At 41.7% G+C, this 12,894-nt stretch overlaps 1 protein-coding gene across 1 annotated transcript in view; it reads left to right on the top strand.

The window, feature by feature from the left end:
* The window catches only part of NKAIN2 (Na+/K+ transporting ATPase interacting 2), a 318,351-nt gene that overhangs the window by 302,795 nt on the left and 2,662 nt on the right, over window positions 1-12,894 (top strand). The window contains exon 5 of the mRNA XM_009289113.1: window positions 8,955-9,036. Coding sequence (XP_009287388.1) covers window positions 8,955-9,036 — 82 coding nt within the window. The remainder of the gene's footprint in view (window positions 1-8,954; window positions 9,037-12,894) is intronic.

The following is a 12,894-nucleotide window of genomic DNA, read 5'->3' as shown; positions in this document are numbered from 1 at the left end:
GCTGTCGACCAGCACCCCCAGGTCCTTTTCCGACAGGCAGCTTTCCAGCCACTCTTCCCCAAGCCTGTAGCGCTGCATGGGGTTGTTGTGGCCGAAGTGCAGGACCCGGCACTTGGCCTTGTTGAACCTCATACAGTTGGCCTCGGCCCATTGATCCAGCCTGTCCAGGTCCCTCTGCAGAGCCTTCCTACCCTCGAGCAGATCAACACTCCCGCCCAACTTGGTGTCATCTGCAAACTTACTGAGGGTGCACTCAATCCCCTCATCCAGATCATCGATAAAGATATTAAACAAGACCGGCCCCAGTACTGAGCCCTGGGGAACACCGCTCGTGACCGGCCGCCAACTGGATTTGACTCCATTCACCACAACTCTCTGGGCCCGGCCGTCCAGCCAGTTTTTGACCCAGCGCAGAGTACACCTGTCTAAGCCGTGAGCCGCCAGCTTCTCTAAGAGAATTTTTTTTCCAGGTCTATAAGCTTGACAGGTAGCTTGCTGCATTTATCAGATATAAAAGGCAGCACTGACCACTTCCGTCCAGTATTTCTCATTGCTGCAGCTATGCTCCAGCCATTTCCTCCTGCCCTCTGGCTCTTGCTCTTGCCTGCCCTATCCCTGGTCCCTGTTTCTGCCTTCAGCTGCTGAAGCCTCGCTCGTGCCTCCCAGCCCTTGCTTGGTTACTTCTGGCTGCTTTCATCCTGGCTTTTCATCCTGGCTCCTTTCTGCTCAGCCATGACCCTGGTTCCCACCTCCCTGACACAGTTCCTGCTGCTGGCCAGCCCTGCCTTGCTGAGGCATTGCTCCAGAGCATAGTCTTCCTCGCCTCCTGCCCTGAGGCTCTGCCGCTGACCAGACCCCTTCTCCACCTGGGAGTCTGAGATGCATTTTGGCTTCTCTAAAGCCAAAACATCATCCTGATGTTTTCTGCTGGGTACAACCATGAGCTGGGCTCACCTTGAATGCAGTATCTGCATCCCTGCTTGGTCCTAATTATAGGGAGTATCAGGCTGAGAACCCTGTCAGTACCTCTGTAAGGGTGGTGACACCAGGTGGCGCTTATCAGATTTCACAAACCTGCGTACCTCCCCAGTCCTACATCTTATCTCAGGAGGGCTGATCAAAGAATTAGCAAGGGGATCAGCAGCAACAAAGACAGAAGAAGATGCTGCAAGCCCTTATCCAACAAGAAACTTGATAAGAGCAGAAGAATCTGGAGAGAAAGCCCCTGTGAAGCAAAAAATTACAGAATAATTTTGACTATCATAAAAGTAAACAGCATGGAAATAGTGACAGTGGGGCCGAATCTGAGCTGAGAAACTCCACCAAAATGTGTGTAGGGGTTCCCCTTTGCTGCTCCTGTGGACATCGTGGGGCTCAAAAATCCCATGAGGTTACAGTTTAAAAATCTGAGGTTTTAGTTTCACCTTGCAAATGGGTGAGCGAAGAGCACTCACAGGCAGTTACTGGCTGTTTGGCAGAAATGCAGTTCATTGCACCGCAAGAACTGGACCGAGTGTCCAAGTCCTTACGCCGTTTCTGAACCCTCCTGTGACGGCAGGAAGGGCACAGCCTCACGTATTGGCAAATGCCGTCCTTCCCCCTGCTTTGCCCGGGCTTGGCTCCATCCCATTTTGTGAGTCTAAATCACTGTGCACTCAGCACAAAGACCAATAACGGTTGATTATCGTTGTAAACAAAGTTTATTGAGACTGTATTCAAGCAAACCTCCTCCTGTGTGCTATCTTGTGCAACAGCCACCAGGCCATGCTCACAGCATAAAAAGGCAGCAGCACTAAAGTATTTGGAAATGTCTTCACCAAACAGCAAGGCGGGTAGCAGGATACTGGCAAAGCTGCAGGAGCAAGGGTGTCCCCATATGTTCGTTTATATTTTTTCCCATATGTCATTTCTAAAGTTATTAAAACCAAGCCTAATTTTAGTCCCCTCCATTTTTTCTGTTTGTTCAGTTTTTAGCTACCAACATTTGTGCACAGCTCTCTCTTGCCTCACATACTCACTTCTGCACCAACAGGGCCTCCAGTGATGTTATTAGCTGCAGTCTGTTTGCCATCTCTCCTCTCTCCCAGCTACTCGTGCAGTGGAATGCCTTGCTGTGGCAGTGAAGCTTAATCACTGCACTTGCAAGGCCTGAGTCCAGGGGGCCAAGGCTTTGGCCTCCGGAGCCAGTGTACATAAGTTTAAGACCTCACATGTCAGATGTAGCAGATGTACACCACGTGTCCTCTCTCTGCTATACCATGCAGGAAATATGTTCAGTCATGACATGCATGTGCAAGAAGCATCTATGTACACATGCACATACGCTTCCCTGGTCATTAGCACTTTTTTAATGGTACCATCTTTATCATAGGTAATTGTAAATTTTTAATATTATTTTAGTGCTTTAGATTCATGAATATATTTAAGGACTACAATGATGCCAAGCACTGTACAAACATGAATGCCAGCCCTGTTTCTTGGAGCTTGCAATCTACATATTAGACAACAGGCAACTGGTGGGTACAGGCGGAAAGTGAGCACAAAGAAACTATGAGCAAATATTATTCACTGTGGTAGACAGGAATATAAGTGCATTGGCAACCTAATTATTGCCAACAGAGCAAAGAGGTGTGTTAGGGAAAATAATGAGAGAACTGTTTTTGAAAAAGTTCTCACAAGGAGAGAAAATGTTTGGGAATTTTACAAGTATGGAGGTCAAGCTGGCAGCATGGGGACAGAATTTAGCTTTTAGAAATGGAAGGAGGAGAGATTAATGTGGAGTCTCCACAAAAAGCTTTAAATGTAAAAAGATTTAGCTTCTACCTGATGTAATATGGAAGATGAAATCTGTAGCAGGATGCAGAGAGGAGTAACCTAGCCAAAGACATGAGTCCTGCAGCTTTCGTCTCCTTAACTCCACATTTGGTGAGTTCAAAAAAAAGGAACAATTGTGGTGTTTGACACTGAGAGCCCTGGTTAAATGTTATAGCTGTGTCAACAGGTAGAAAAGTCTTCCTCTTCAATATGCAAAAATAATCTTCAGAAATTAAATCGTGCACAGTCCAAACCATAGTTGACGTCTAACTTATATCCTCAAGTGATGGGCAGACTTGAGGATACAAGTGCCATTGTTCACTATGGGAGGTAGCAGAGAAGGTTAGGGAGGAGCAACTAAGGGTTCTGGTTTTAGCCATGCTGAACTGGAATTGCTGTTTAATTATCCATGGGTAAATATCACAGAGAGAAGCTGAGATTTCAGTTTGTATAGAAGGCACAGAGTGAGCACAAGCCAGGTACTCCGTGACACCTCAGAGAGCCGACGACAGCAGAATTTGCGTTTGCGACTGTGACTACCCAGTTCACAGGAGGTGGAGAAAAATAAAAGGCAGAGGTTACTGCTCATGGCAGCACGCTGGACAGAGAACCATCAAGAAAGGAGATGAATGATGAGAAGAGGAAGGTCAGCACCTGCAGAGGAGAGAGCTGAGGCCAGTGAGGCAAAGGTTTCGGGAAGAGGAGAGCAGCGGTTGTGCGAAAGGTGGCTGGATGACCACAGAGAGGACTGTGTGCGCTGGGTTACCAGTACCCAGATTTGGATAGGAAGAGGTTATCTGACTGCAGTTCCAGCTGTGTGCAAGGGACAGAACACAAGATGGGAGAAAATCTTCTACAGAAATGGAGGAAAGTAGCTCCAGAAGGTGTTTGAAACCATCAGGGGGGAGAGAGAGAGAGAATGGGACAAGCAGGGATAAGGGTGGGGTTGATTTTTTTATGAAAGGAATTTACATGTATTCGTATTGGGAAAGAAATGCAAAAAAAGAGATCAAGAGAAGAGTCTGTCACTGGGACAAGCAGAAGTTTTACAGGACAAAATTCCTGTGACTGTAGTAGGAGAGAGGGGGAAATGAACTGTAAAAGGAGGAGTGAAAAAGGCTGGCAAACTGAAGAAAGGAGGACTACTTTATCAGTTTCCTCACACAAGAAATGGGAGAGATGGTGTGGAGAGAAACAAGTGGAGATGGGAGGAAGGAAGTGGATGAGGAGGTGATGGGGGTGTCTGGGATGGAACTAATAAAGCTGGAGGAGCCAAGCTGCTTCATCAGAGAGAGAGACAAAGTGAAGGAGGAGAGGAGGAATCAGTGACAGAAGTCACCCTCATTATAGAACTAGTACCAAATACATTTTCACTTTTAAAGAAGGAGCCACAGGCAGGAAGTAATGCTGTGGTAAAGACAGGGTTGAGTGCTGGCAGTACATTCACTGCTGTGAGAGGCAGGGCCTCATGAATCAAGGGTAGGGGTGAGATAATCAGCAAAACAAACAATAGTAGCAAAGGAACAAAGTAAGGAGAGGGTTTGAAAGCAGTCAAGAAGTCATTCACACTGCGGGTCACAGGTTGGCCAAGTACAAGGCTGTTTCCCAACGTTTCCCTTTCCTTTTCTTTGCAGTTAAAGCCACTCATCTCCCTCCCCATTCCCGAACTCTATATCCTTTCATATCTATCCTGCACTGATTTTTGCATGCCTACTAAAATGCAAGGAAAGCCATAGCGTCAGTCACGTTTCTATACACATATGCCCTAAATGACTCTTTGGGTCAAATCCTAACCTAATGTAAATTATCATTGCTTCAATGAAGTCACTGAAGCTATAAATATATCTTTTAGCTGTGGACCTGAATCTTTATGCTTCTGTATTTATATCTTACAGAGGAAAATTTCTATAAGGAGAATAGTGTCTCGTCTTCTGGTTTCCATACAATATCGTTCCTATTGCTTTCTACAGGAAGATGTTATTGCTTTTATTTCCCACTGTTTCCTTTCTCTTTGTCCATCTGTTGATTTCATCAGTTTCATTGTTTCTCGCTGCTTCTAGAGTCCCTTCTCCCATATGCACATCCATGCTAATGGGGTCTTTTTTGTGCATCCCAATTTAATGGTCCCTCCATACACCACAAACTTCCAGAAATGAAAAATGAGAAACCCATTTATGCCTCTCATCCTGTCCTGATATACAATGGAGACAGTGGGGATTGTGACTGTGAGCAAAGGCTGAAACTTCACATCCCTGTGGATACTTAATAATAGAAAATATGTCCCTATTTAGAGTCATATGTCCTGTTTGAGTTACAGTTGTAACCACAGTCATATGCCTGACAATCCCCTTCATAGCAGCAAAGTAAGAAAACACTCTGGCTGAATTTCTTGTAACACATTTTACAAATATTTACTGTTATTATCCTACTCAAGTCCAGTTAGGAAAACAAGCACCTCAGCACCCAGTATGTCAAAGGAATGGGATTCTGTGTTTGTTTGTACATGCATGTGTGTTTTTACTAAAACAAAACATGACAAAAGAACCACTTCTGATAACAGTGACATGTAAGATAAGTGTAAAATAGAATAGTCAAAAATGTGTTTGATGGATGAGGTTAAGGATGGAAGCTTCCGTAGCGATTCAGCTAATGAGCCTTGTTTTATTCATCTCACGTTACTGCTGCCAGGAATGTATCAGTCGTACGACACTGCTAGTGACCTTTCAGGCACAGCCAGGGTAAAATGCCTGCAGAAAGAGCAGCATTCTGCATGCTTTAAGAAACTAGCTCAGAGTCCACAGGGAGCTTTTAGCACAGTCTGGACACCACAGGCTTTGCAGTGCTGAGAAACTGCCACCATCAAGAAAACTTGCTACAAAGAAATTACTGAAATCATTTTGTTTTGGAGTTCACTTTCTATTACGTACCTTTACCTACCTTGCAAAGTTTGTTGTTGTGTGTAAGAAGCCATTGTACATCTACAACAAGGTTGCAGTAATATCCTCTGCCCTACCATCATTTGATTACACACATGGGAACTTCCACTGTCAGTTGAATGCAGAAATGTCTCTGCAAGCTTGCCTTGTTTGTCACGTGACAATCTGGCTTGTTAACACTCTGTCTTTACTCTGTGCAACAGGGCAAAGACGCGATGCGTGCAGAGATATTCATCACGCATCTTTCTCTCATGCCCGCACAAGCTCATTTTACTCAAAGAAATCTTTTTCTTAACACATTGGTTTAGCTTTCTGAAAACAACCCTAAAATCACCCTTAAGACCTTTTGCCCCATGACTGCAAAACAGAGTATCTATGCCTGCAGCCTTCTAATAATGGTTTACCAGTTGCTTGAAGAGTCTTGGGAAGTACGCAAGAAATGCTAAGCTGGACAAATACATATAAGCAACATCCATAAAGTGATATGGGTTGACACCAGTGAGACACTCAGCCCGACACAGGTATTTTCTGACTTGTGTTGTCAGAGCTCAAGAGTGGGAAAAAAAGGAAAACTGGGCAAAAGAACAACAAACCATAGCTACAGCAAAGATATGTCCATTCTTTTTGCTGTAATCTTTGTATTTGAGTAAGAGGGTTTTTATTTTCTCCCAGCATAGCACTTCACTCAACAATATTCCTATACTGAATTTTTCACTCTGTGCCTATAAACTTAGTATGCTTCCAAAGACATGATCACATTGTAATGAAGTTATTCTGATGGTTACAGACAGTGAGTAAGTAGGAAGCAACAAATTGCATTTATCTTGATTTTAGCAAGATTTTGACCCTATGAAAGGTTTGCAAGCAGGCCAGGGAAGCACTGTCCAGATACAGTCATCATAGGCTGTGTGCAGAATTGTTTAAAACTCTATTTGAAATTTAGTTATCAACCAGCTGGGATGACATTTCAGATGGGATCCCACTGGGACCTCAGCTAGGGAAATTATTCTCTTCATTATTTTTGTTAACAGCAAGGATGATAGAGGAGAGAACATCTGTAAAAATTTCAGATGAAACCAGACTGGGAAGGGTACGAACACTTGTGAAGACAGGATTAGAAGTCAAAATGATCTTGAGAAGTGGCTTGAAATCAAGAAGATGAAATTCAATACAGACAAGTGCAAAAGAACTCCTGTGGGGAAGAATCAATCAAGTGTCTTCAGATAAAATATGGACTACTTGGCTAGACTACAGTTAGTGTCAAAACATAAAGATACAGATCTGATTATTAAGCATTTGTATGACGCTGTTGAAAAAAGAAGGGGGGGGGGAACAAAACACCCCACCATGTTATTCCAGGTAATGTACAGAAGACCTACATGGCAGTTGTTCCAGTTAGTGCTGATTTATGCACCACACTGTAAGAAAAACATAAGCAGACTGAAGAAGGATCTCCAGGGTTGGAAATTTAGAGGCTTGGAAAACATGGGCCGTGAGAAAAATTTGAAAGAACTAGGTATGCTTAAATCTGGAAAAGATGGATAGCATGAAAATACTTTTTGAAAATGCTTAAAAGTAGTTATAAAAGAAAAAAAATGGTTCATTTGTCTTCATATCCATAGGGAGAAAAGTCCAAAATGTAGAAAAGTAGTTAATTTGCAGGAAATTACATTTAAATTAGACATTAGGAAGTTAGACGTAGGGAAAGGCAGCACAGAGAGATTATAGAACCTCCTTCATTAGAGATGTCAGGGACTAATTTAGTAAAAAATCATTCTGGGATAGGAGTATATGTAATGTTGCCACAGAGCACAAAATCGGCTAAATTATTTCTGCAGGGGCCATTCTTGCCACAGAAGAAGGTGGATGACAGGTTCAACATGTCTGTGGTTGCAATGGAGACATACTGTACCGGTCCCGTCTAATGTTTGGTGGCCCTTTGCTTGCAAAGCAAATGGTGGACAGAGGGGTACAAGAGTTTGATTTTGTAACATGTCTGGAATGCGTGTGACTGCATTGATAAGCGTGGTGCACATTGAGGGGTACCTTAGTATAAAATAACCTCATAAATGCAAGTTTTAAGGACTCGAACCACTGTGAAAATTCTCAAACCAAGGGTTATAAATTTACATTTTGTGATTTTTATGTGAATGTTACTGTATTTTAGATCTACAAGAAGCTATCCTCTATCAAAGAACCTCTTCTTTTTTTTTTTTTGCCCTTAAAGTACACTGAGCCAATCTGTCAGTAGCAGTGCCCAGACCTGTGAAAAATGCACTTCCATACCTGAACTCTTTGGCCCTTTTCTATCAAAGTAAAGTCAAATTCACATCTGCTATGTAAGAGACAGTATTTCAGGGATGAGAGCTGCCCACAAATAACCCCCAAAAGCCAATAGTTGGGTCTCTTGGTGCAAAGGAAGCAAAGGGTCTGCTTTTACTTGAGTAAAGAAAGCGTTATAGCAGAGAAACAGGGTCTCAGGTTCAGATGAGATTGAATTGCCCTGGAAATTGTCTAAAATAAACATGAGAAGACCATCGGGAACTGGCAGTCACATGAATTAATAAATAAATCCCACCCTACAATCTTCCTGCAGACACCCAGCGCCTTGAGAGAAATGCTGGTTTCCTTAGATCTGTGAAGCCTCATCTCTGAAGCTCAGATAAATTGTTCCAACCGTCTGTTTGTGCTTTTCAACCCAAATGTCAAAGCAGGGAATCAGAGAAACTTCTGCCTCTCAGACAGAGTCAGAGCAATGTGCTCTCTCCTCTACATCACTGAACCACAGTATGACAGCAAGGCAGACACAGTAATCACAGTCAGAAGCAATGCATTCATGCCAATAAACAAATGGTTTTCAGCATTTATAATATCTGAATAGCATGTTGTTTTGTACTCCAGTGAGGTGGTCTACTTGAAAAATAGGGATGTGCGGCTATTTCTGATAGACAGATGGCTGTTATAAATCCCTCATTGTCTTTCTGTGATTTTAAAATTAATTTGATTTTAAAATTTTAAAAGGAACTTTGCCTTTCTCTATGTTTTTTTACCCTTTTTCTGCATCTCCACAAGTACCTGGTCTAATTTTAACAGATTACTAGGGGGTCCATCAAAAATAAAGTGTGTGCTGGGTGGTTCTTGAATGATAGTGCCTATCACTTCTGAAAAGATGTTGCTAATGAAAGCAATTTCCCCCCCTTTCAGTTGATTTCATAGGAGGATTTGACTCTTACAGCTATCAAGGTCCACAGAAGACATCTCATTTACAGCTACAGCCCATGTATATGTAAGTACTTAACTTCTGAGGTATTCTGCAGAGTGGCAGGCTGATATTAAAGGATCATTAAGCTGAAAGATGACGTTACTTAAAAATTTAGAATAGGCAGAAGAAGCCTTTTTTGAGAGACTGAATTCATGCTACACTTAAGCACCAACACTACTCTTCTGTTGAATTATAATGATTTCTTCTGGCAGGATACAATGTGTCACAGTTGTTTAAATAACACCCAGCTCTCACCTGATTTTCCCCCATTTTCATTCAAGCAGTTTCCACTCAAAGGCAATGAGAATCCAGTTTAGTAAAAAAATAGGCGAATCTGACAAAACTTGGTTGCAAAAAAGTGTTTTTTATTAAATTTTACCAAAAGTTCAGCAACTTGCTGATTTAGTGGATGCATTCAGCATTTGCCTTACCAGCACATCTGTTCACTGAGGCACCTCTGTACCTCATTTCCAGTCTCCACATTTAAAAAAAAAAAAACACAAAAAAAAACAAAAAACCCAAACAAACAAATGTAACAACATATGGCTTTTAAAACCAGTTTGAATAGAAGACAGTGTTCTACCTAACCAGTGAGAGTGACAACTCCATCCACTGCCTAGAAGTGCAGCCTGATGTATTTGGAGATTAAATGGGTAACCAAATCTCAGCACATACACACAACTGGAGTACATTCACACTAGAGCTAATACCCAAGCATGGACCAGTCTAGGAATAATCATCTCCAAATATCTCTTGTACTGATGCCAACTACAATTCAGAACAGTCCTGACTTCCCAGATAAATCTTACCTCACTGCTGCAGCCTTTTGAAATGTTTTTTATTTGCCATCACTGGCCTACACGGTAAAAGCACAGCACAGAAGAGCTCACAAAGGGGCAACGCTTACTTTTTTCCTTTGTTTCTCTTCTGAACATTTATTTTGAGGAAAAGAGCTGAATACAGGCAAACAATATCCATCCCAACATACACTTCCATTCATCCTTGAATGTAATTTCATTTCTTCTGATTAGTGGAAGCAAGTCTGCTAATGCATTAGTGGATTTTTGCATAGAACTGGCATTTACTCCTTTATCAGTGGTACAATAAATTCTGTGGTAGTGCTTAGGATTGGGCCCTTTGGGAGCTTTGCTAGGAGCTTTTTAATAATCTCAAATTACAACAGTGCGTATCTCCAATGCCATCTTAACTTCAGCTTCCCATCTGTCTGTGCTCAAGTAAAGATTTTTCACCTGCACTTTTGGCACAGTGCTGTGCATTTAGAAAATGTTATTTCCTTCCTAGTATTATGTGTGGCTCATAGGTACTTAGAACAATTCTAATCCTATTTCTTTCTCAGTATACCATACCTTGTCATCAACATATGGAGCCCTCTAGCTGAGATATTATCCCATTCTCTTTATGCTCTCAGTGTTTCTTCCAGAACAGCAGATTGCATTTACTGAGCATCTTCATACTGACTGGAAAGAAAGCTAGACCTGTGGACAAAAAGAAGGCAATATTTTTAACCTTGTAGCTGAACGAAGAGATATATGATTAATCCATGTAAACTGCGTTCCACCTTATTTCAATGCTGCATTCTCACTGGAGTATAGGTGATTTCGCTGTCTTAACTGAGAGACAGAAGTCAGTATCTAAGCTGACGTTTTGCCCAATCAACCCACAAAAGTATTGCCATGTCTCGGCCACAAAGACAGACACTTCATGTTTCCCTCTGACTGGATAGAATGTGACAAGGTTCTCTAGAATTGCTACAGTCTGTCCTTAAGAGGCTTTTACAGCATTTAGTAATACATTTCTGTTATTTACAACTGAGGGGCACCAGGAACACATGCATATGTATTCACACTGCAGTTGCTCCGTAAATGTAGGCAGACCATTAGGTAGCAGAGTGACAAATTTGAATGTCAAATTAATCAAGCCATGGTTTGAGCTGCATGTAGCACTATTTACAGCAATATTATGTACTGGAAATCAAAACACACTGATATGATAACAGCAGGCCATACTCAATGTTTTAAACCTTTATTTGTTGGGAGGAAGGGTTTGGTTCCCTAGGGATCTTGTTCACCAAAGAACATCAGTGTTAGCCTCCATAGTATTCAAGGAGAAAAAAAAAAAAATAGAATAGAATAGAATAGAATAGAATAGAATAGAATAGAATAGAATAGAATAGAATAGAATAGAATAGAATAGAATAGAATAGAATAGAATAGAATAGAATAGAATAGAATAGAATAGAATAGAATAGAATAGACTTTCTGCTTTATGGAGTCCATTGCCATACTCTCACCACTGTCCAAGGTATAATCATATCCATCCAGGATACAGCTATACCCATACGTATCCATATAGCTGTATCCATATAACTATTTCCACGACTGCTACGAAATGTCTGAATCCATAGGCAGTGGAGGATATATTAAGCACCATCCTGTCTAGTTCCTGCAAAAGATCAAGAAAATATAAAGATAGCTAGTTGCCACTTCTGCATCCTCTACTATTCAGGCTCACATTGGGTGCAACTCATGTGGAGCTCTGGGTTTATGAGAAATAGGAGATAGCTGACTTTAAAACATCTGGTTACTAAGTATTTCCAAAGGCACAAGAGCACCTCTTTTTGTTGTGGTAGTACCTATATGTTGGGCATGCTACGAACGTGGAGGAGAACATATGGCTTCATCTTTGAAGAGCTTACCAAAACAATATCAGCTTTTGGGGGCTTCAGGGCCACGAAAATGATCAGGGGGATGGAACACCTCTCCTGCAAAGAAAGGCTGAGAGAGTTGGGGTTGTTCAGCCTAGAGAAGAGAAGGCTTCGGGGAGACCTTATTGCAGCCTATCAGTACTTAAAGGGGGCTTATAAAAAAGATGGCGGCAAACTTTTGAGCAGGGCCTGTTGTGACAGGACAAGGGGGAATGGCTTTAAACTAAAGGCGTAGATTGAGACTAGATGAAACTAAAGGGGCGTAGATTGAGACTAGATGCAAGGACGAAATTTTTTACGCTGAGGGTGGTGAAGCACTGGCACAGGTTGCCCAGAGAGGTGGTGGATGCCCCATCCCTGGAAACATTCCAGGTCAGGTTGGACGGGGCTCTGAGCAACCTGATCTAGTTGAAGATGTCCCTGCCCACGGCAGGGGGGTTGGACTAGATGACCTTTAGAGGTTCCTTCCAACCCAAACTATTCTATGGTTCTATGATTCTATGATTCTATGATTCTAATGGTAGTACAGATTCTGACAAAATGCAAATTTCAACGTGTATTTCAGTAATAAGCACAGAGAACCCCCCATATATTTACCGGATCAACTCATACACAGAAATAGTACAAATCTTAAAGGCTTATAGAGTTGTGTGGTAGCTCTCACTCATCATCCACGTACTGCTTGCTGACGTGAATTGATTTAGTGGATTGTGATGACAGAATTCATTCAACACAAACTTTTATTTCAATTCAAGCCAGACAGATTTACATCCAAGTGATTTAAAGCAATTTTAACTGTTTTATACATGCACAGTTTAATTATTATCCTGAAGGAATGCTGGGTTTAGTAATTGCTAACTGTTAAGACACACTGTTTTGCAACCAGTTTCCTCCTGTGTGCTAAAGTTAGCACTTCATTTTGTTAATTTGGAGGTTATACTGAACCTACACAAACTTACACGTGCAATTAAATAATTATACTGATTTATTCAGGTTCCTCATGTTTACATTTTTATTGTGTCAGGACTTTTTTAACTAAAGAATTATTACTTTTTTTTTGTGATACCAATCAAGCTCTATTTATAAGAACATTCGAACTCATTTTAGACACACACAGTACATTTGTGTGGAATTTCATCGTTTATGCAAAACTACCA

Source organism: Aptenodytes forsteri, unplaced genomic scaffold, assembly GCF_000699145.1.
Source record: "Aptenodytes forsteri isolate BGI_AS27 unplaced genomic scaffold, ASM69914v1 Scaffold217, whole genome shotgun sequence".
NCBI classification, from domain to species: Eukaryota; Metazoa; Chordata; class Aves; order Sphenisciformes; family Spheniscidae; genus Aptenodytes; species Aptenodytes forsteri.
Note: the sequence above shows the minus strand (reverse complement) of the source record. Positions and strands in the feature narration are given on the sequence as shown.